The sequence below is a fragment of the Pituophis catenifer genome, unplaced genomic scaffold (genome assembly GCF_029215685.1).
Source record: "Pituophis catenifer annectens isolate HBS135680 unplaced genomic scaffold, rPitCat1.0.hap2 SCAF_1, whole genome shotgun sequence".
NCBI lineage: Eukaryota > Metazoa > Chordata > Lepidosauria > Squamata > Colubridae > Pituophis > Pituophis catenifer.
Window position 1 is genome coordinate 160,247,871 of NW_027256881.1, and position 23,698 is coordinate 160,271,568.

Below are 23,698 nucleotides of genomic sequence, written 5' to 3' on the forward strand. Positions count from 1 at the left end.
TACCAAAGGCGGGATTAGATTTCAACTTTAAAAGGGCCTTAAGAGGAAGTAATAATCACATATTTTCTTTTTTCCTCTTCTACCTGAAAAAAATGTTTGTGGAATTTTCTATGAACTAGTCTTGAGCTAATCTATGAGGAACATAGCAAGTTGCACAGACTTACTCAACCAGATGAGAGTTATATAAATGAGAGGCTCATACATATCTAGTCTTCTACAGAAACAAATTTTTCTTAATTTTTCTTGTCATTCAGTCATCCACTCTTGGATTCATGAAATTATTTAGAATGCTGAGGTTGCCATGGAAATGTAGCTGTTTTTTGCCCAAACAGAAGTTTATTCTTTACATTAATGTAAAGTATGTGCATATGTGTGTTCACATGTATATGAATTTTGTTTATAATATGTTAATAATATTTTTATATATTATATTACATATTATATAATAATATATTTTATAATAGCAAAATAGTAAATGCTTTTTCCTTCCATTTTATGAATTTTGAGAAACAATATATTGGGGCAGCTGATCCTTTTGGATGTTTATTTAAACATGGTTATGGTTATAGTTTTCCATAAACCTAAAAAAGGAACTACATCATTCTGTATGAATCAACATTCTCTTTTAAGTGTTGGATACTCATATAATCTTTATTATAAATAATAACTGTTTGACTGTCCCAAAGATGCTTTTTCAAGAGGCAACTGGACTTTCTGGTTTTTCATTGAAGGCATTTCACTTCCCATCCAAGAAGCTTCTTCAGCTCTGGCTGGATGGTGGGGAATGGAAGAATTTATACTCCTTGCAGACAGCTGGTCATTTGCATTCTTTTAGGGAGTCGTTGAGGCCACCTGGAGGTTTACCTATATTGGTCAGGGTCACCAGAGTAATGCAAATGGGTATGGAGCCTTCTTGGAACTGTTGAAAGGACTGTGTTGTAGACTAGAGATAGATGACCCCTCTCAACAGAGAGGGATATGACATCATCTATTTCATATCCCACCAGCCATATCAAGGAATAATTAGGAAGATTGGAATAATATGTTAATCTTACATTAATCTCAATTTCTTAATATGTAAAATTTCAATCTAAGAAGATTCCCTCAAGTAGGTATTTAACTGAAAATTTAAAATGCAACCTTACCAAAGTCTTTCAGTGTTGACCTAAATCACATCACAGAAATTTATGGAAATAAGCCTAGTGGAAGTTGGGCTTTCTAAGGGTATCTTAAAGACAAAACTGAAGAACACCTATTCTGGAGTTTATTCAAGCATGAAAAGCAAAATAAAACACACTAAAATTTACACCACCTAAAGGAAAAAATGGCAAGATTTTTGTATATTCCATTAATTATACATTTATTTCTCTCCCAAATAAATGTTTAAAACTACCTATTATGCAGCATTAAATTAGAATTCTGAAAACAATCAAGGGATTCAGTCTTTCAAATTCATAAATTTGAAAGACTGAATCAAGCAAAAGTTTGCACAGCCTTCATGCTATACTGTTTCACATAGTTTCAAATACTGGTATAACAACACAATTATTCTGATGTTTATCCTAGAGTGCAAGAGAGAGTCCAATGGGATGGAAAGGAAAAATGAATGCAAAGAACATCAACTGTATGTGGATTCATTAGCTTGAGCTTTACTGATAATTTATCCTGTTTCCTAATGAAAGCAAAAAACCTCCCCCCAAAACCCACCATGTCTCTATTAAAAAGCAATCAGATTTGGTATATTGGTGACACTTTAAAGAGCACATTATGTGGGAAAACAAAATAAACATTTACCTTGGCAAATGAAAGTAGGCTTGGGGTTTTGACATGCTTGGCAGGCACGCAGAATTATATTCACATCAAGCACACAGAAAACCTAATTTAATATTTAAATATTTGCTTAAGTAATACACTACTTTAAAGCAACAGATTAGAAGACACATTTTTATCAAAACTTTTTTAAAAAATACTCTAGAAAGAATACTCCATTGAAGTAATACATTCAGGTGAGATGAGAGAATTCTGATCTCTCTATGATACTACCTCTGCTTTCAGACAACTAGACAGGCATCTAAGTATACTTCATCTGTCAGCAAGAGCTATTTCAAAACTATCTACTAACAATCTGCTGAGCATTACAGACTGTAGCACTCACCAACAGATTTAAATTTGTAAAATCTCATCAAAGCATTTATGCATTTGAACTCCTAACCCAGTTCATTCTGACCAAGAAACAGTTTGTTATGATTATGTTGATTGCTTATTTGGTATCCTATGATTATCATGAGTGTTCTATATTGTGATTTATGATGATTGTGATCATGATTTATCACTTGTTGCTTGTATGTACATTGAGAGCTTATGCACTGGAGACAAATTCCTTGTGCGTCCAATCACACTTGGCCAATAAAAATTCTATTCTACTCTAAAACAAACAAACAAAAAAAAAACAAATCATATTCCAGCGAGGATGTAAACAACTCTTAAATATATTTAGTATTTGAAAAAAATGCACTTTATTTTGCATATTTCAAATTCCTTTCCTTTTTATTTTCCTTTAGCAAGCACTATGGACCAGGGACTCGTTATCTTAGATCACAATCCATTACTTGTGATGACATTAGCTGTGGCCCACTGTAATTTACAAGGTACAGTAATACATCCATTAGATATCAAAATGCCAAAATATTCTGTCACCTCACATGGATTGGCTAGGTTTATGGACTGGATAATGTTCCATGTATTCACCATCCAATCTAAGCATTGAATTTTGTCAGTACAGAGAAAAGAAGACTGATCTACACTGCAAAGCAAGCCAGAATAGAGCAGTGGTTGTCATAAAGCTTCTACAATAAGAATTTTATTTCTTTTGCTTTTCTTATTCCTGTAAAGGAACATATTTGTAGCAAAAGGCTGTCCAGAAAATGATTTAGGTCAGAATATGATCAACAATTCTTTTTTTCTCCCTCCAATTTTCTCAAATAGTTTTCTCTAATTCTCCCTCCTTCATTTCCAATCTATACATGTTCTTTTTTTAATTGAGTTGAGTAGAAAAGGTGGAATATACAAATGGAACAGTTATAAACTTATATTACACTGTCAGCAATTATATTCTCTCTCTTTCTGTGTCTCTCGACACACACACAACCCTATCATTGGTGCATCTGAGTAGAGCTCAACAGTAGCCAGTATTCAATTTCATTCCATTTAAATTTTCCTCCACCATCATTCATGTCATTATCCCTGATGTATCAGCTCTCTTAAAAATCAGAAATAAATGCAAACTTCTTCATTCAACTAGGTTCTCTATATTTGTACCGTTTTTAATGTAAAAGACTTCTACTCCTCTTTTCCCAAATACGAGTAAGTGTAAATTTGACTTGTGGCCCTTGATTGATCCAGACATTTTTACTGCATTTTAATCAGCAGTTTAGGAATACAGAATGTTACTAACTAGAAAAATGTTTGTAATAATAATAATAATAATAATAATAATAATAATAATAATAATAATAATAATAATAATAATAATAATAATAATAATTTTATTTCTATACCGCCCTTCTCCCGAAGGACTCAGGGCGGTGTACAGCCAATTTAAAAACACAAGACACAACAATAATTAAAAATTAAAATAATTAAATAGATTTGGCCGATTTAAAACCCCAAAAATTTAAAATACCCCAATTTAAAAATATTAAGTTGATAGCCCGGCCTGGCGGAACAACAGGGTCTTCAATGCGCAACGAAACACCCGGAGGTCGGAGATCTTGCGTATTTCCGGGGGCAGTTCATTCCACAGGGCCGGGGCTCCCACAGAGAAGGCCCTCCCCCTGGGTGTCGCCAGCCGACATAACTTGGCTGATGGCACCCTGAGGAGACCCTCTCTGTGGGAGCGGACTGGTCGGTGGGAGGCTATTGGTGGCAGAAGACGGTCTCGAAGGTACCCGGGTCCTATGCCATGGAGCGCTTTAAAGGTGGTAACCAACACCTTGAATCGCACCCGGAAGACCACTGGGAGCCAGTGCAGCTCGCGCAGGAGGGGTGTCACGCGGGGCTCAACGAGTTGCGCCCATAACCACCCGCGCGGCCGCATTCTGGACCAGTTGGAGCCTCCGAGTGCTCTTCAAGGGGAGCCCCATGTAGAGAGCATTACAATAGTCCAGCCGGGAGGTGACAAGGGCATGAGTGACCGTGCGCAAGGCGTCCCGGTCCAGAAAGGGCTGCAACTGTCGGATCAGGCGAACCTGATAAAAGGCCCCCCTGGCCACGGCCGTCATATGCTCTTCTAAAGACAGCCGTGCGTCCAGGAGGACACCCAGATTGCGAGCCCTCTATGTGGGGGGCAAAGATTCACCCCCAATAGTCAGCGATGGCACCTGCTGACTATATCGGGACGCCGGCAGCCACAGCCACTCGGTCTTGGACGGGTTGAGTCTGAGCCTGTTCCTCCCCATCCAGACCCGCACGGCCTCCAGGCAGCGAGACATCACATTAAGGGCATCGTTGGGGTGGTCTGGGGTGGAAATGTACAGCTGAGTATCATCAGCGTACAGATGACACTTCACCCCAAAACCACAGATGATCTCACCCAGTGGCTTCACATAAATGTTGAACAGAAGGGGCGAGAGGACCGACCCTTGTGGCACTCCCCATGCGAGATGCCTCGAGGTCGACCTCTGCCCCCCTGCCAACACAAACTGCAAGCGGTCGGAGAGGAAGGAGGAGAACCATCACAGAACGGTGCCCCCTATTCCTAACCCTCTTAACCGCCGCAGCATGATACCATGGTCGATGGTATCAAAAGCCGCTGAGAGATCTAATAGGACTAGGACAGAGGAGCAACCCCTGTCCCGAGCCCTCCAGAGATCATCCACCAACACGACCAATGCCGTTTCTGTGCTGTGCCCCTGCCTGAAGCCCGACTGGCACGGGTCTAGATACATAGCTTCATCCAGGTGCCCGGGCAGTTGTCGTGCCACCACACTCTCAACAACCTTCGCCACAAAACGAAGGTTGGAGACCGGACGGTAGTTAGCTAATTCAGCCGGGTCCAGGGAAGGCTTCTTGAGGAGGGGCCTCACCACCGCCTCTTTCAAGGCGGCGGGAAAGGCACCCTCACTCAGAGAAGCAGTTATAATCCCCTGGAGCCAGCCTCGTGTAACCTCCCGGGAGGCCAGTACCAACCAGGAGGGACACGGATCCAATAAACATGTGGCGGCACTAATCCTACCCAGAACCCTGTCCACATCCTCGGGAGCCACAGGATCAAACTCCTCCCAGATAATATTCTCAAGGCCTGCCCCTGTCTCCTCCCCTGGACTCATCCAATCGGAGTCCAAGCCATCCCGAATCCGAGCGACTTTATCATGCAGGAATTGCACAAAATCCTCAGCGCGGCCTTGCAAGGGATCTTCCCGCACTCCCCCCCCGAAGAAGGGAGTGGGTCACCCTAAACAGGGCGGCTGGGCGGTTCTCTGCAGATGCGATAAGAGCGGAGAAATGGTTAGATTTCGCCGCTTTTATCGCCACTAGGTAGGTCTTGATATAAGACCTCACCTGTGTCCGGTCAGTATAAAGCATTCAGATTATTTCTAAAGGCAATATGAGTAATTGTTTTGTTTTCTAATGTCTTCCAGAAAAATAAAATGCATTATAAAATGCATTATTCCTGTATCTTTGAAAAATTACAATATTTGAAACAGATATTTAAGTTGTTGTAACAGCTTAAAACATCTGTAGCAGTATATTGATCTAGTTCAGAAAAATGAGAACATTAATGATTTATTGATTTATTATATGAAACAAGGATAATTTCCTTTATACAAAGTAAGTCTGATTAATAGAAGTGTTAAAAGCAAGTACATGTAAAGTATGTACAAAGCTACACTGGTTTTTTTAAAAAAAAATATGTTAAAGTTGTTACATAAAGGCCTTTAAAAGATTTTCATATAAAAGTTTAAATTTCCTTGAAATATATACTTGGTTTCTATACATATGGGCTATTAAATTAACACTTTTAAACTAATAAAAAGTATTTACAAAATTGAATGGACATTTCTCCCCTCAGAAGACAAGAAAGGGAAAAGATGACTCTCTTTTCAGTTAAATTAGCAAGGAGAAAGTTGAAGCCTATACTGCCAACTAGTAGCTTTTCTGTAATCTTGGGAAGGAGTAACACTCACATCCTCATGTAAAAGTACTTTCTGGGTTAGAGTTGTAATTTAGCCTCCTCACCAGCTATTGTAATGGGTCAATAAGAGGCTTTCTAGTGATATAGCAATATTCCTGAATGGGGCTAAAATATTGGATCCGTTTTTCTGCAAAATTTGGGCCTTTGGAATGGGAATTAGGACTGAGACCCAAAGTCACAACATCCAAAATTTTGCCCTTAAATTCTGGCAGCATGAATTTGAAGCCATTATTACTTCAAAAAAAAAAAAAAAGTGCTGGGGAAAGAGGCATATGCAGCTCAACACTGTTCCTTCTGACTGATCTTTTGATTTTGAGGTGTGTGTGGTTAAACTGTCTTTCTACAATCAATCTGAGACAACTTTGCAATTATAGGATATAAGACCATTAGCATTTGATACAAACTCACATGGTTGGCATATATAAATATTTTTAATTATTTCAAAGCGGATGTAATATGTACATCCTTTTTCTTTTTCCAAAAAGTTGTTTGATATGGTTTGCCTAAGGATTTCCATTACCAGACGCTGTGTGTAGCACATTACAGATGTCTGCAGCCTGCAAGTATCAACAATGCTTTGAATAACACCCCCAGTATAACAGTCCTCTTGTCATTGGTGTTGCATATTATAGCATAGGAATCCCACACAAGTGGATGAACAGACTTTAAATAATACCATCTGACACTGGGGAATGGGGGGGGGGGGGGAGGAATAGAAATCTGACAAAGGATTGGAAATGGTTGTTAGCCATGGGAAATAGGATCCAGGCCACTGGGGAGAGGATCATCCTTCTTCCCTTTGATCAAACCAACTATACTTTTAAATATTGTTTCCTACAATTCATGGGAAAAGATTTTACCATCATTTAAATGCTACTTAAGAAGCTATTGCCATTCTTCTTTGCAAATTTATTTCGAAGTAATATTTTCTGAAGAACATCCTAACTCACTTAAAGTTGTTTCACATAGTGCACAGGTTATGCTAGAAGCAGACAAAAACCATGTACTAATATAAAAAAAAGGATACATACATGGGTACAGGTTGCCCGTGTTATCTGTCATCCTATTATTCACAATTTTGTGAAACTGAGATTGATAATTACAAGCAAGATCTCTGAATACAGGTAAATGTTTTTGCATATTGTATCTGCAGTGTTGCCTTTTTTTTGCCTGCATGCAAATTGGCGAACATGCATATGCACAAAAAGGGTAAGTTTTTAAGGATAACGCCATCTATGCAATGTGCTTTGCATTTTCTCCCACTTCTCATTTGGTTATGGTGGGCCTTCGACACAAGGATCCACATGACTTCTTTAGTGCAGATGGCCTTCTTCAAAGAAACTTGCTCACAGTTTGCTTAATTGTTATAGCTGGTCAACTGGGAGCACTGGCATTCATTGGGGCATTCAGATCATGTCACTTGATGCTAGTGCTGTCTACTTGTTCACAGTGATCTCTTGATCATGTCACTGAATGCTACTGTGATCTTAGTAAGAGCTGCTGTGACCAAGCGAGGAGGGTGGGGGGAGAGGAGGAGGAGAAAATACAGGTTATCTATACAGCCATGGGGGAAGAGTGAAAAAATACTTGTGGAAGAAAGGGAGGGTCACAAGAGCCAGAATTAATCCCCCAAGATTACTTTCCATAAACTCATGATATTGTTATCTGTACTGCAGTTTCTTTAACTGTGATTTTATGCTGAGATGGGCATTCTCGGCATAACAAGAACCATGCTGTGAGGAGGCTGAGGAAGAAACAGGGGAACCTCTAGGCATAAACATCCTACAAATAGGAGTTTGTTAGCAGCTTATCTCATAAATGGCAGCTTACTCCAGGCTCAAAAAGTCTTGGAAATAGAGATTCAAAATATTCAGAAGGATTTATCCTTAATGAACCCAATAATAATATACTGTATTATTGTTATTGTTCCTACATTTTTCAAGATTCTGCCTTTTACTCCAAATTCTTGCATTAAAACTTCTTATTGAAGTCTGGGTGATTCTTGTTTTGCAGTATGGAGTTTACACATACATGCAAAACAATTTTAAAAAATTCATGTTTATTTTGTTGGTGAAAAGTAAGAATAGAATAGAATAGAATAGAATAGAATAGAATAGAATAGAATAGAATGGAATGGAATGGAATGGAATGGAATGGAATGGAATGGAGTGGGGTGGGGTGGGGTGGGGTGGGGTGGGGCGGGGCGGGGCGGAGCGGAATAGGGAATAGGAATAGAATATTTGGCCAAATGTGATTAGACATAGAAGGAATTTGCCTCCGATGCAGAAGCTCTCAGTGTATATGAATCTGCATACAGACGGGAGGTTGAACAACTAGCCTTGGGGTGCAACCAGAACAATCTGGAACTGAACACACTCAAAACTGTAGAAAAGGTGGTAGACTTTAGGAGAAACCCTCCTATACTACCACCTCTTACAATACTAGACAACACAGTATCAACAGTAGAGACCTTCACATTTCTAGGTTCTACCATATTGCAAGATCTAAAATGGACAACTAACATCAAAAAGTCATCAAAAAAGCACAACAAAGAATGTTCTTTTTGCACCAACTCAGAAAGCTCAAACTGCCCCAGGAGCTGCTGATACAGTTCTACAGAGGAATTATTGAGTCTGTCATCTGCACCTCTATAACTGTCTGGCTTGGCTCTGCAACCCAACGAGACAGACACAGACTTCAGAGGATAATTAGAACTGTAGAAAAAACAATTGCTACCAACCTGCCTTCCATTGAGGACCTGTATACTGCACGAATCAAAAAGAGGGCTCTGAAAATATTTATAGACCCCTCACATCCTGCACATAAACTGTTTCAACTCCTACCCTCAAGGACCCTGCAGATGCTATAGAGCACTGCACACCATTGGCACAACTAGAGACAAGAACAGTTTTTTCCCGAATGCCATCACTCTGATAAACAAATAATTCCCACAACACTGTCAAACTATTTACTAAGTCTGCACTACTATTAATCTCATCGTTCCCACCACCCATCTCCTTCCACTTATGACTGTATGACTGTCATAAGTGTCAATTTTGTTGCTTGTATCCTTACAATTTATATTGATATTGTTTCCTGATTGCTTATTTGTACCCTATGACTATCATTGTGTTGTACCTTATGATTCTTGATGAACATATCTTTTCTTTTATGTACATTGAGAGTATATACACCAAGACAAATTCTTTGTGTGTCCAATCACACTTGGCCAATAAAAAATTCTATTCTATTACATATTTTTGAGAAGATAACTAAAAAAGGAACTTATTGTATTCTTACTCTGGTCTGATAAATTAATAATTGTTCAAAATATGGAAAATATCATTTGTTCAAATTGGCATATTAAGATATGGTCAACTGCTTTAAGGAAACATAATGACTTTTCAGTGGGATAAATCATATTTTAATTTATATTTCTTTTTATCTGCAAAAAATATATACAGAATACGGAAACTCTAAGAATAATAATTCTTATTTTGATAATTCTTATTCAAGTTTAGTGATTTATGTAAACTATGAAATGAATGTTGAAATAACCAATTATAATCCATTCTTGTTTCTTTCTATTGAACGTTGAAAGTAAAATAATTTTTTTTTTAAAGTCTTTGACTAAAAGCTATCCTTAAGCTTAGTTTGGCAGTTTCCATTGGTACAAGTCCCACAGAACCAAATGTTCCTTCAGGGAGAAAACATTCTGATTTCTTAGCACACAGTGGCAAAGCAAAAAACAAAAACAAAAAATCTTTCAACTCCATTGTAAAAAACAGCAACAAAAAAAACCCTTACAGAATGTATGCTTCTGTTGTGAACAATGTAATGGAATTTAAAAAAATAAGAACTGTGGACAATAATAGGAGAAAATAAATAATCAATTGAGCCCTGAAGTTTCCCTCTACCATTCTTAGGATCAGGTCGAGAAAATTTTGAGAATGGGGCAGAGTGTGATCATCTGAAGGGCTGCCAAAGTCTGTCCAGTAATGCTATGATAGCACTAGGGAAGAGGGTATTCACACGTTTTTTTAAGAAGTAGAGTAGAAATGAGAATTCACTCTGGGAGGCAAACCATTTCAATTCCCGCCTGTAAAACTCCCGATTCCCCCCAACAGCATTTTGAAGAAATTAAACCAATATAGACAATAATTGTCTCTGTGTTTGAATCACTTGTTCAATAAATATTTTTAATATTTAGTATTACTGTATAAGCTAAATGATGAATTTAACCAATCATGATTTTTCATTTGGGTTGAATTGTTCTTTGTCTATATATTTACAATAATATATTGCATTATTTGATTCCATCTGTAGACTCTGAAACTAATCTCTCTCTCCCCCCCACTCTCTCCCTCCCTCCCTCCCTCCCTCCCCTCTCTCTCTCTCACACACACTTAAACATTAAATATTATATTTAATCATATATATATAGCTGCATGGCCTGACACTCATGTCCATAATAGAGTTTTAAAATCTTACATTCTATGTAATGTACAGTACATTCTGTATTTGATGAAAAGCTCTTGGATACATTGGCAGATTATGGACATGCTTAATAATTAGAAGCACAAAGGCTGTCTGTCTAGTACATCTTCTCAGGAGCCTGACCATCAGAGCAGGCAAAGGAATTATTCTGCTATTCACAACATTCATTGTCCAATAACTAAGTTAAAGTTGTTTAATGTTAGTGATGTTTAGAAGTACTAAGAAAGGAGATGCTTATAACCCATTCTTAGGATGAATTTTGCAGTAGCTTTTAAAAAGTCAGAGATTTGCCTTTGAGACATATCCAAAAAGAACCTCATATCAACTTTGGTTGGCAAGAAGCCTATTTGGGAAAGATATTTTCATCTATTAAAAGTATTGGTCTTCCACTGTTTATTCAAAGAAGAAATGTACTATGAAAGCAGTTTGGTGCCTGTGGTGCTGAATTATTGCTATGTAACACTCAAGAGCGGGAAATTTATCCCTAAACTAGAAGGCAAAGTGACAGATGAATAGTATGCTTTTTAATCCTGAGGGAATAACTCCTGAAATGCAGCATTCAGAATGCAATATTGTTTTCATATCAGTTCAGATTTTTTCATCACAGGGTTTTTCTTCCTGTGTACAGTAAGGGTCAGTAGATGAGTTCCCCATTGTAAAATCATTTGGCAGCAAATTATTTTATTTAAAAGAAAAAAAAAATCAATGACAATATATTGAAAAATTTAACATACTTTCTACTAAAATTAGACAGTAAAATGTATTGATTTTATGATCCTGTTTTCTTTACTTTATCATAACATATCAAACTTATATTGGTCAAAGAACCTTTCTGTACAAACAAAGCAGAACCACGGCTACAAAGCAGTGTTGGGCAGATGTGCTTTGACAATTCTATTCAGGATCTGAAAGATATTCCTGACCCAACCTGGGTTGCTCCAAGGGTAAACCATTCTAATATTTCTGGAATCAGAAACAGATTCTCTTCAAACTCTTCTATGTAGAAAAAACATAAATGTCATAGCCGCTGCAATATATATTTTTTTCATCCTAATAGGGTGAAATTCATAAATTAATTAAACTATTATGAGGCAATACAGATTTCCAATCTCCAGATATTGGTGGAAAAGGCTTTTAACTACAATTCTTTGAAATCTGATTTCTTAATATAAGGAAAATGCTTTTTGCTTTCTTCTAGAAAGGAATGAAATTTACAAGAATAGGATAGGATAGGATAGGATAGGATAGGATAGGATAGGATAGGATAGGATAGGATAGGTTGGAAGGGACTTTGGAGGTCTTCTAGTCCAACCTCCTGCTCAGGCAGGAAACCCTATACCACTTCAGAAAAATAGTTATCCAATCTCTTCTTAAAAACTTCCAGTGTTGGAGCATTTACAACTTCTGGAGGCAAGTTGTTCCACTGATTAATTGTTCTAACTGTCAGGAAATTTCTCCTTAGTTCTAAGTTGCTTCTCTCCTTGATTAGTTTCCACCCATTGCTTCTTGTTCTACCCTCAGGTGCTTTGGAGATTAGTTTGACTCCCTCTTCTTTGTGGCAACCCTTGAGATATCAGAATACTGCTATCATGTCACCCCTAGTCCTTCTTTTCATAAGACTAGACATATCCAGTTCCAGCAACCGTTCTTTATACATTTTATCCTCGAGTCCCCTAATCGTCTTTGTTGCTCTTCTCTGCACTCTTTCTAGAGTCTCAACATCTTTTTTACATCATGGCAACCAAAACTGGATGCAATATTCCAAGTGTGGCCTTACCAAGGCATTATAAAATGATATTAACACGTCATATGATCTTGATTTTATCCTTCTGTTTATGCAGCCTAGAACCGTGTTGGTTTTTTTGGCAGCTGCAGCACACTACTGCCTCATATTTAAGTGATTGTCCACTAGGACTCCAAGATCCCTCTCACAGTCACCACTCTTGAGCAAGGTACCACCTATACTGTACCTGTGCATTTTGTTTTTCTTGCCTAAATGTAGAACCTTACTTTTTTCACCATTGAATTTCATTTTATTGGATAGCGCCCAATGTTCAAGTCTGTCAAGATCCTTCTGTATCTTAAGCCTATCTTCTGGAGTGTTGGCTATTCCTACTAGCTTGGTGTCATCTGCAAATCTGATGAGTACCCCATCTATCCCCTTGTCCAAGTCATTGATGAATATGTTGAAGAGTATTGGGCCTAAAACAGAACCCTGGGGTACCCCACTGCATACCTCCTAGAAAGCTAGATCGTTAAGAATTCCACATTTCACTGGAATTGTATTGAAAACCTTTGAGGTATTTGTTAAATTACCTCAAAATTAAGTTTTTAAAATTGCATTTTAAAAACTTCAATTTGAAAGATTGGAAATAAACTTTGCCAGTAAGGATTCACATCCCTGAACAAGCGGGAATGCAACAGCCATACAGTGAACTGTGGCTTGCACAATCTCTCCAGAAAAAGAGGAAAAAAATGTGAGATCGCTCACTGGTACTGCAGACAACTGCTCCTCGTCAGTAGATTGCAGGAACTGAGATTTTTACGGTTGGCTTGAGTTGAGCAGCTGAGAGTTGAGGGATTTCAACCAAGCTCATACCAATATGTAGCTTATATGGACATGCTGGAATGTTGGACTAAGGATCCAAATGGATCCGAAATAAGTTTTTGAAATTAATTTTATAAATCCTTCCCATGGGAAAACACTGTTGTTTTGAATTCTTTAAAAAAACATGATAGGATGGCACTTTGAAGGATGGGCCATGGAGGGAAGCAGAAGAAAGTAAAGATTACAATTAAGGATATGCAAGATGATGTACTGTTGGCATTTAACTCTGCATAAACTGTCAAAGATGTATAACAAAGTATCAAATGTATATTGGAAATGCAAACAATTTGAAATGACCTTTTATCATCTCTGGTGAACATGTATGAAAGCTAAGACTTACTGGAACCTGATAAGACTGGAGCAGACTCAGCAAAAAGCAGTGGGGATCATCAGGGAACAGAAACACAAGTTGTCATGAGACTAAAGAAATTAGAATTAGGTAAGTTTGAAAAAAGATGACAGGTGATGGAATACTTTCATACTTTTCAAATACCTGAAGGAATGTTGCCCCGAAGAACGGGGTGCTCGTCAAAGAATAAGGATGGGCTGAATGCTAGAAAAGTCTTATTTGGACTTGTTTTACCCATTGTTCAATGTTGCACAACTCATTGTCCGCTCTGTTAGCAATCAGCCTTCAAGTCATAGTTAAACTTAGTCATTTATCATGCACCTTTTCTAAACTGACATTTATCACAATACCATTAACCTTTATCGATTTATACAATTCCCACTGAATTGTTGAAGAGCAAAAAACAAATCTGATCTGCCACTCCCCGTGTGATGTGAAACTGCACTTTATCTTCCTGTTATTTTTCGTATCTTTTTGATTAAAATTCTGCCAAAACCTCTCCAGGCATACTTAACAAACTAATTGTGCTCAAGTTTTTACGTTTACTTATGCTACCTTCCTTTCTTGTCAGGCTTACCAGGTAGACCAAACAGAAAACACAATCAGATGAGCTGATTCTATTTATTATAAAGCTGGAATATAGAATCATAACAAGCCTAAAAATACAATTCTCCCCCGTCTTCTTTACAGCCCAAGAAACTGGGGAAAGTCTCTTCTGAGCCTATTGCCTCACCAGCTGAAACTATGCTGTCTCTTACCTGACTGTTCCCTAGTCAGCATCTTTTGGCCCTGTCTCCCAAGGTCTTGCATTCACTGCATTCTACAGGAAGTGAATAACAGAATTTTTCTATTTAACAGATAAAATTCCAAATAGCCCATTCATTTTTCTCTAATCTCATAACTATCCACACATTCATGTTAGTAATAATAACAATAATAACAATAACAATAATAACAATAATAATGATAATGCAGAGACTCTGGCATAAACCAGTGCAGGTGGTTCCAGTGGTACTCAGCACACTGGGTGCTGTGCCGAAAGACCTAGGCAAGCACTTAAAAACAATTGGCACTGATAAGATCACCATTGATCATCTGCAGAAAGCCACCTTACTGGGATCTGCTCGCATAATCCGCCGATACATCATGCAGTCCTAAACACTTGGGAAGTGTTCGACTAGTGATTTGGGATACGAAATCCAGCATGATTATCCCGTTTGCTCTGTATATTGTCATTTTTGTTTAAATACTAATAATAATAAAAGATATTATTTTGCAAGCCAACATTTTGTTCCCCTCATCCCTACAATCTGGGTGCATATGCTGTATACATTATTTTTTATTTAAAAGATTTATTTAAAATTGTAAGCCGCCCTGAGTCTCCGGAGAAGGGCGGCATATAAATCAAATTAAAAAAAAATAAAAATAAAATAACTTCAGTTGATTTGCTTTTTCTGTTTATTCAATAAGCAATATTTCAAACTAATTAGTATCAAACTAAATAACAAAGATATATTCTGCTTATTAGATACTTCGCGAAAGAAAAGAAATAAACTAGAAGTGTACTAAAGTGTATCTGCTGTGAAAATTTTATATTGATAAATCTTTCATTAGGAGGAAAAGTACTTGAAAATACATTTGGGGCAACACTGACTTAGACTGGTTGCCAAAGGGTTTATTTTCATATACCTTACTTTAGACCCAATGGCTCTGATATTTACAATGTAAACTGATGGGATATACTATTAAGTTAAAGCAAGGATCTCCAAAGATTTATATTACATTTTCATTTTCTTCATTTATATATATTCTCAAATTTAGATCAGAACATTAATTAACAGAAAATATACTTTATAATAATCTATGCATAGTATCCCTAATAAGTAATGGATTGAGCTAGTTTTTTCAATCCAAATATTCACTTTGTTTCATTAATATACCATACTTCAAAGTAGTCTCAGGGGTGGCCAAAGTAGTCCCAGGGGTGAGAGGAGCACTTGGGCTGTAAATTCTATACAGAGAGAGTGGCTCCAACAGATCCCTGGAACAACATCAGAGCTCTCTGTCCAGAAGAGTGCAGTGCTAGGAACAGCTAAAATCCTGCACAGAATCCTCACCCTATAAGGGTGAGCAGGGTATGAAAGTGGGAATGTATGTACTGTATGTATGTTTTTATGTATGTATATAAAATCTCCCTTGGAAATAAAAAGGGATGAAACTGTAATTTTTAATTTAAAATTTGATAAAGACAATTTAAAAATGCAAAGTAAACAATATTTGTTTTCTATATAACTCATCATAACTGAAACCATACCGCCAAACAATCATATCCTGTTTGGGCATAATGACATCAGAAATCCATGTTTATCATTTGCTTTGGACAACTTAGCATGTTTTTGGCCCAGGGCAAAGTGGAAATAAAACCATTTGCAGCTGGCCAAACCAAGATAACCACACATTTCTGAAGTAATTGATACCTAAAGGAACATAGCCTTTAGATCACAGTTCATGATTTAAGTACACTAATTCTTTAAAGGAGGTTGTTAAAGATTTTAAAGAACACACTGGACTTACTCCAAGATTTAACATGCAGAAACTATACTAAACATGGCAAATAAGATATTCTATACTTCTTTATGCACTAATTACCACTTTTTTAAGGGAATGGAATATATTTTCTGCATTGTTTTAAATGTCCACAGTATTTTTAGAGTCTAGGCCAAAACATTTTAAAGTGTACAAAATAATAAAATATCTCATTGTCCATGCAATCCTTGAGAAAATGGAATGCAGTTTTTCCATTTTCTAGTCAATTTTAAGATTCCAAATTTAACAAAACAACTTTATTTTATTTTTGCTTCTCTCACTTTTAAGAGTTTATACCATATTGTTTAGTGGAATTCCTTTGTCCTTCTCTTTTTAATTTAATTATAGTTTAGAATTATATCTGTACCGTGGTCAAATGTGTTAAGATTGGATTTGTGAATTTTAGCCAGGAAGAAACCCATTATTAAAATTATTATTAGCATACTTTGGTTCTTAACCATAAAGTTGAAGCAATCTAAAATTAGCATAACTGACAGCCCAGTTAATAACCTCAATGTATATCATATCATGACTTTTGAGACAAGAGAGTGGCAAATTTGTGATAAAAAGGAAAGAAAAGAAGGAATATGTCAGCTCACAGCAGTTTATGGTTTCTTAATTGTGACTATAGATAGTCTTTGTTTACTGACCACTTGCTCAGCGACTATTCAAAATTACGAAGGCACTGAATACTCAAAGTTCAAACTCAACATTCCAGCCATTGCAGCATTCTCAGAATCTTGATTTGGGTACTTGGCAATTGACCTTTATTGACAACTATTGAACTATCCTGTGATCAAATAAAGGGAGGGAGGGAGGGAAGAAGAGAAGGAAGGAAGGAAGGAAGGAAGGAAGGAAGGAAGGAAGGAAGGAAGGAAGGAAGGAAGGAAGGGCAATTTCTGATGTTCTCTGCCAGCTTCCCACAAGGAAACTCAATGGAGAAGCCAGCAGGAAGTTGCAAGTCACTCGCATTCCCAGTGCATTTTTATTCATCCATAGTCATTCTGTTTCTCTGTTTAGGAAATATCTCTCAAAAGTTGACCAATAGGCACCCGTTGCTTATTACCTCAACAGAAATACCATACTGAGACAGTTTCAAAAGTTCTCTCAGGTACTTTAAATCTCATTAATTAGATATAGCAAGTATCAAGCTACTATTACACCTTTTACTATATATGGTTAGAATTATTACTGTGTAATATGTCTAACAAACAAAGAAGCAGAGATAGAAACAAGTAACTAATATGTGTAGAATGTGTATATGTCCACAGAGAACATCCAAATTTCTGTTAAAAATTTAAGAGGAAAATTGAATGCAAATATGTCAATAAGAATGAACAAAGCTGCCTATATTGTGACTCTTGAGGTTACAAAAGAAAAAAGTAGGGAGGAAAAATTATGCTGTGAAGATTTTAACTAGTACTTCCCAGAATCCAGAGAAAGATTTGGCACCCATACAAATTAGCCTAGAGGGCAGGAAAGCTATATAAATTTAGATATCATTGTGTTGAACATATGGCTAGCTTGATAGAAACTTTTGCTTTGCAGATGTTGCCATTCATCTTCATCAGAACAACATATAAAGTCTCAAAGTGAGGGTTGCCTTTGTCAAAAATTCAAATATAACATTGGAACTGAAAACTACTATCTTATGATTCTTAGAAAGTAATTATGCATTTGTACTCAGTTCAACTGGACTCCTAGGTATCTATGTTTGGGATAAGAGTCTTATTTGCTCTTTGAAAAGAGCAATGTTGTTATGAAAATGAATTCTTTGGAATAACTCATATCAGTTCATCACAATATAGTATCTCTTTATCCTTTCAGCTGCTACTACAGATGCAACATAGTTACCAGTAGGTCATCCAGTCAATCACTCAGATATATTTACTAAAAAGATTAGTCATCAAAAACAACATATTTTAACACAGATGAACCTCATATTCCCAATCTATATTAAACATTTATTTTCTATTTGTTGTGCGTTAAACATTTTTCTCTTTTGTTTAGATGAGAAACATTCTTAAAATATTTTACAAAAATCCTAGCTTTAGAATTGTACCAGTGGTGGGATTCAGCCGGTTCTCTCATGATCGCACGAACTGGTAGCAGTGACTGCGGGAGGCTTCGCCCACCCACTTGGATGTAATGCATGACTATGCGCACACGGTCACATTTGTGAATCAGTAGGGAAGGTAAGTGAATCCCACCTCTAAATTGTACAGATTAACAATAAAAAATGGACCTGATTTCATATCTCTGTACTATCAGGGTTCCAAATAACAGACCCAAAGCAATCAAAACTCTGAGGCCTAGGGTTTCCTCAAGCCATTTCTGGGAGCATCTTCAAGGCTGCCATCTATAGTACATCAAAATTTATGGCAACAGTTTACATGAACATGTAGATGAAGTCCAAAACATTCAAGAAATAATTTGGAAGGCCAAAATTAAAATTAAAACAAAAAATGCTTAATTTAAAGATAATTTTAAATTAAGATAGCTAACTTATTCCAATTTTATTTTGAACATGCTGCACTGCAGCCGAAATAGCAACTTTCAGAGATTATAAAATCAGACAATCATTGTTTCTAAACATTTCACATATCTTAGCTCATATATGTATAGCTACATTGAAAATGTAGTTCCTATAGCCTTTTTTTTTTTGGCAGCCTTGAATATACCATATCCATATAATTTCAGTTAACCTACAAGCAAGGGATCATGAAAAATAATCTCAAATATCGTAACAGAAATAGTGCCATATGGTACATTTACAAAAATAGAAGACAATGTATATATCTTACTCAAATGCCAGTTATAAGCCCCAGCAAGGGCCTTTTATTTAGAACTTTCAGTGCTGGTCCATGAATGCAATAAAGATTGATTAGAACCTTGTATTTAGAATTTATGTATAGAACAACCTATTGGAACTGCAACAACCAATTGTTTTACTTCCTTTTCTTATATTAAAGCTGTTCAGCTGAGAGTTTGTTACATAGGAAAAATTGGAATCATGTGCAGATGTTATGTCCTTATCTGTATAATAGGATAACAGAGTTGGAAGGGACCTTGGAAATCTTCCAGAAGAAAGGTCCCCAGCCCCTGGGTTGCAGACTGGCACCGTACTGTGGGCTGCCAGAAACTGGGCCATGTAAGCAAGTGAAGCTCCATCCAGACACGAATGGGATCCAGGCAGCATGTGAAACCACGCCCTTCCAGTACACGGAAAAACTGCCCTCCATGGAGCCAGTCCCTGGCACCCAAAAGGTTGGGGGCTGCTGTTCCAGAATATACTTCTGAATATATATTATATACATTGCTCTGTAATTTGGTATACTTATTTATTTATTTAAAAAACTTATAACTATTTTATCCTGTTGTTAGTTGATGCTGTGATATATCTTGACATGGTCAATTAAATAATCAGTAAATTAATTAACAACAAAATGCTAGTCTTGTACTGATCTTAAAAGTGAAGATATGGCATTTGTATGAAGCCTTTCCAACTCAGGTGGAAGGATGTTTATTTAGTATTTATATGGGAGAAACTTCAGTAATGCTGGCTGTATACCATGTAACAAACTGTCTCCTGTCTTCTTTGCCTTATTCCGCTAATCCTGACAAGATGATAGTACTTGTCACACTTCCTGGCTCTCCTCTCCTTTTCTCACCCTCTCTGCTCTACTTGAGTCAGCACTACCCTTCAGTCTTGTAGTTTTCTCCTTGCTAGTTTTGGTCTGCCTTCTTAAAAGTAGACAGATTAGTAACTAACAGTTATTTACTTACAACAGAATATTTTTTTCTAAGTTTTAATAGGGTTTTTTGCTTCATATTTATTTATCTGATTTGTCCTAAAAGTAGCCTCATAAAATTTAAAATATAAAAATTGAAAATGATGAAAACAAGGGAAGGAATTCCAAAATACTGATGGAAATCTTTTATAAGTGAATCCTACGAAATAATATATTTGGGACTTGGAATCTATGTTTATTGTTTTGCCCGGCCAAAGAATTTTCACATTGATCTCACATTTACTGTGTGTTAAGGAGGTCAGTATTACATATGGATAAATGCTCTGCATGAAGAATTCTCCTGTAAAGCAAGGAATTGGACTAAATGAATTTAATTTAATTTATTTTAATGTAATCTAATTTTGTAAAGTAAATAGTTTTGGTACTTTGTTTAGAAAAAAGGGTAGAATTTACCTCCATTCTCTCTTGCTTTACATCATCTATCTCATCATCTTCAAACAAGGCCAAGAGCTCCCCAGTCTGATCAATAGAAATAAGAAAGTCTTGAGCAGTTTTCTGACGTTTGTTAGTGCTGCTACTGAATTTGTCTGAAAGAGACCAGAGAAGGAAAATAGACAGCTGTTTTGATACAAAAAAAGGGATTCCATGAAAGCTTCTAAACAAGTGCTGAAATCGAGTTAGCTGAATGAAGACCGTTTTAATTTAATTCTCCCTGCAACTACATACACCATGACTCCTGAACATTATGAAACTAAGGGTCCTTGAAAAAACAATCACTTCTATATGTTCATTTCAGTCAGAAAGTATGGTCATGATCTTACTTCTGCCTGATTTCTCCATCTTACCTGCACTGCTTTGACTGCACATTCTTGATTTTTTAAAAAACTAGATCTGAAATCAGTGAAAGAAGAGGGAGAAATCAACATAAGTGACTCCTATCAATCTCATTTCCACTCACAGTAAATCAGTGTGGTATTCATAGGATACGATTGCTAGTGGAAGGCCACAGTGAGTGCAACCTCAAATATGTTACGTTTGGAAATGTTCGCTCTTTCTCTTAATTACCCATTCAATGTATCCAGTAAACCTATATCCTATAACCTTTTCAATTACCAGATGCTTTTTGGTTGTTTGCTTTGCTTTCTTCCTCTCTTCCAATTATCAATATAAGATCATTGTCTCATATTGTCCTCTTGCAAATCCATTTGCATTCACACTAAACACTTAGATTTTAAATAGATCCCAGATATCTGAAAATCCCATAGAAGTAAATTTTAGGGGAAATGCAATCAAATTACAGTGATTACATATCTAGTAACTAATTAAAATGAAAAAAAAATAGTATTTACCAAACATTCATCTTAATTTTAGATCAGTATTAAAGGATGGTTCTGACAAGCTTTTTCTAATAAATTAATTAAATTATAGTTCAAATTAATTTGAAAATGTAAACTGTAAAATTAAAAAGACTGTTAATCAGCACCAGTGCCTTAGCTAAACTTAATTGTTGATATTAATAGTTCTGGTTATCAAATGGTTGATGGACTAACATTCTGAACTTTTATAAATAATTGGAATGGAAAAGCACTGGCTTAAATGAAATTTCCCACCAAGTACTATTTTTGCATGTCTAAAGCTAGCTAGAAGAGGAATATATTTCCATTTGGCACTTTAGAGATAGAGCACATGTTGAATATTCTCCATAAAAAGACAAGTTTTCTGGAACCTTCATACCTTCAAGAAGATCATCTTCATCAATGCCTTTGACAACTTTAGATTTGTAATCTCGGAAAAACATGTATTTAAGTAATCTTCGAAGTTTTTTCTAGTTAAGAAAAAAATGGACATAGACACGGCCTGCTAATATTAAAAATTCAAGGAGAAATCTGAAGCATTGTAACCGCAATCTTAGATTATATATCTACATTTATATCCACAGATTAACAATACTTATTCTAACAGAACCAAATGCAGAATTTAGCAAAAACTCAATTTGATGTTGAAATTCCAAACATAAGTCTGACAATGCATATCAAATCAAGTGTTCCTTTGTGTAGATATATTTCAACACTAATTTTTCTTGTGTTCATTATATTTTCAGTCATGTAAATCTTACTTTGCTAGTTCAATAAGCAGACCAGAAAAATAAAGGAACTTTGAATCTAAATTCCTTTTTGTTTTACTTCAGTGTGTGAATAAAAGTTTATGAGAATAGCATGCTGTAGTCAAGCACCTTTATTTTCATTTCTTAAATTTAGTGATAGTTGAATTTATCTCAGAACAAGACAAGCACTCGTAGGGTGCTTTCAGGTAGCTAGCTGTTTAGTATCATTAGTTTATTAATCATTTTATGTTCCCCTTTACATTTTTGCACATTGGTTAAAACTACTCTTATTTCTCTATAGGTTTGAGTTATCTCCTTATAGAAGACAATTTCAAATCAGCATGCTTCAGGACCATCTCACAAAAATTCTAGTATCTTGGTTTCTCCTGGGAAGTGCTTCTAATGACAGGGTATGAGTGTGCATTTAGTGTATTAAATATCTGGAAATCCAGCAAGATTGGGCTGCTCTTCCCAAGAATGTTTTTTGAGCAGTCAAACTCCCCCTTTTAAAGCAGAAAAATATTTATACCAAATAACTGTTCCCCAAATCCGAAGGACATTAACCTTAGTGCACTGCAATGTACTTCCCACAGTAGTTTTGATACTGAAAAAATACCATATGAGCTGAGACTGTGCCTCTATGGACAAGGGGCCATTGAAACTATAGCTCACATTCTCCTGTACTGCATCTTCTATAAGGACCCACAGACTCAATTTATAATACCTCACTTAATAAATTATTCAAGAAATACTTATCTTTTTTTACATGCAACTACATTTATCAGATCACTATGGAGTAGTTTCTCTGAATGTGGCCAAATTTTGCTAATTTTTTGCTAATTTTGTATGTAAAATTAGGCAAACTTTAACTACTCACTGTTATTCCACCGCCAATCACAATATATTATTCTGTCTGTCTTTTATATTTATATTTATATTTATATTTATATTTATATTTATATTTATATTTATATTTATATTTATATTTATTATTATTATTATTAACTTTTATTCATTAAACATGAAACTCAAGTCAATTGAACATTCAATAAATGTAATATTATTGACTGGCGCTGATGGTTGATACGGGTTGCTGCCAGCATCCTAGGTATTGACCAAGCACCTTCTTAAGATGTACAATTATTATTATTATTATCTTTTATTCACCAAACATGAAACTCAATCAACTGAACATTCAAAAATGCATCACAAATACCATTGACTGGTGCTAACGGTTGATACGGGTTGCTGCCAGCGTCCTAGGTATCAACCAAGTACCTTCTTAAGATGTACAATGTTCCGAGTAGAGCAGTTTTTTACGCTGTTCTGCTGGTATTATTGCAGGAAGCTGCAATTTCTTGATGTATTTTATAAAAATCTTGGACATGGTACCAAGTGCCCCGATGACAATGGGTATTACTGTTACGTGTTTCATCTATAATTGCATAGTTTCAATGGCCAGATTGCGATATTTTGTGATTTTTTCCAGTTCTTTTTCTTCAACTCTAGCATCTCCTGGTACCGCGATATCAATAAATTGTATGTTGATTTTCGACAACTGTGATATCTGGCATGTTGTGTTTCAAATAATGATCCGTCTGTATTCGAA

At 36.2% G+C, this 23,698-nt stretch overlaps 1 protein-coding gene across 3 annotated transcripts in view; it reads right to left on the reverse strand.

The window, feature by feature from the left end:
* Positions 1 to 23,698, reverse strand: part of SUPT3H (SPT3 homolog, SAGA and STAGA complex component) — a 263,386-nt gene that overhangs the window by 77,208 nt on the left and 162,480 nt on the right. For all 3 annotated transcript variants that reach the window (XM_070956653.1, XM_070956657.1, XM_070956661.1), the window contains 2 exons: positions 21,720 to 21,810; positions 20,439 to 20,572 (listed from right to left, as the gene is read on the reverse strand). In XM_070956653.1, coding sequence (XP_070812754.1) covers positions 20,439 to 20,572; positions 21,720 to 21,810 — 225 coding nt within the window. The remainder of the gene's footprint in view (positions 1 to 20,438; positions 20,573 to 21,719; positions 21,811 to 23,698) is intronic.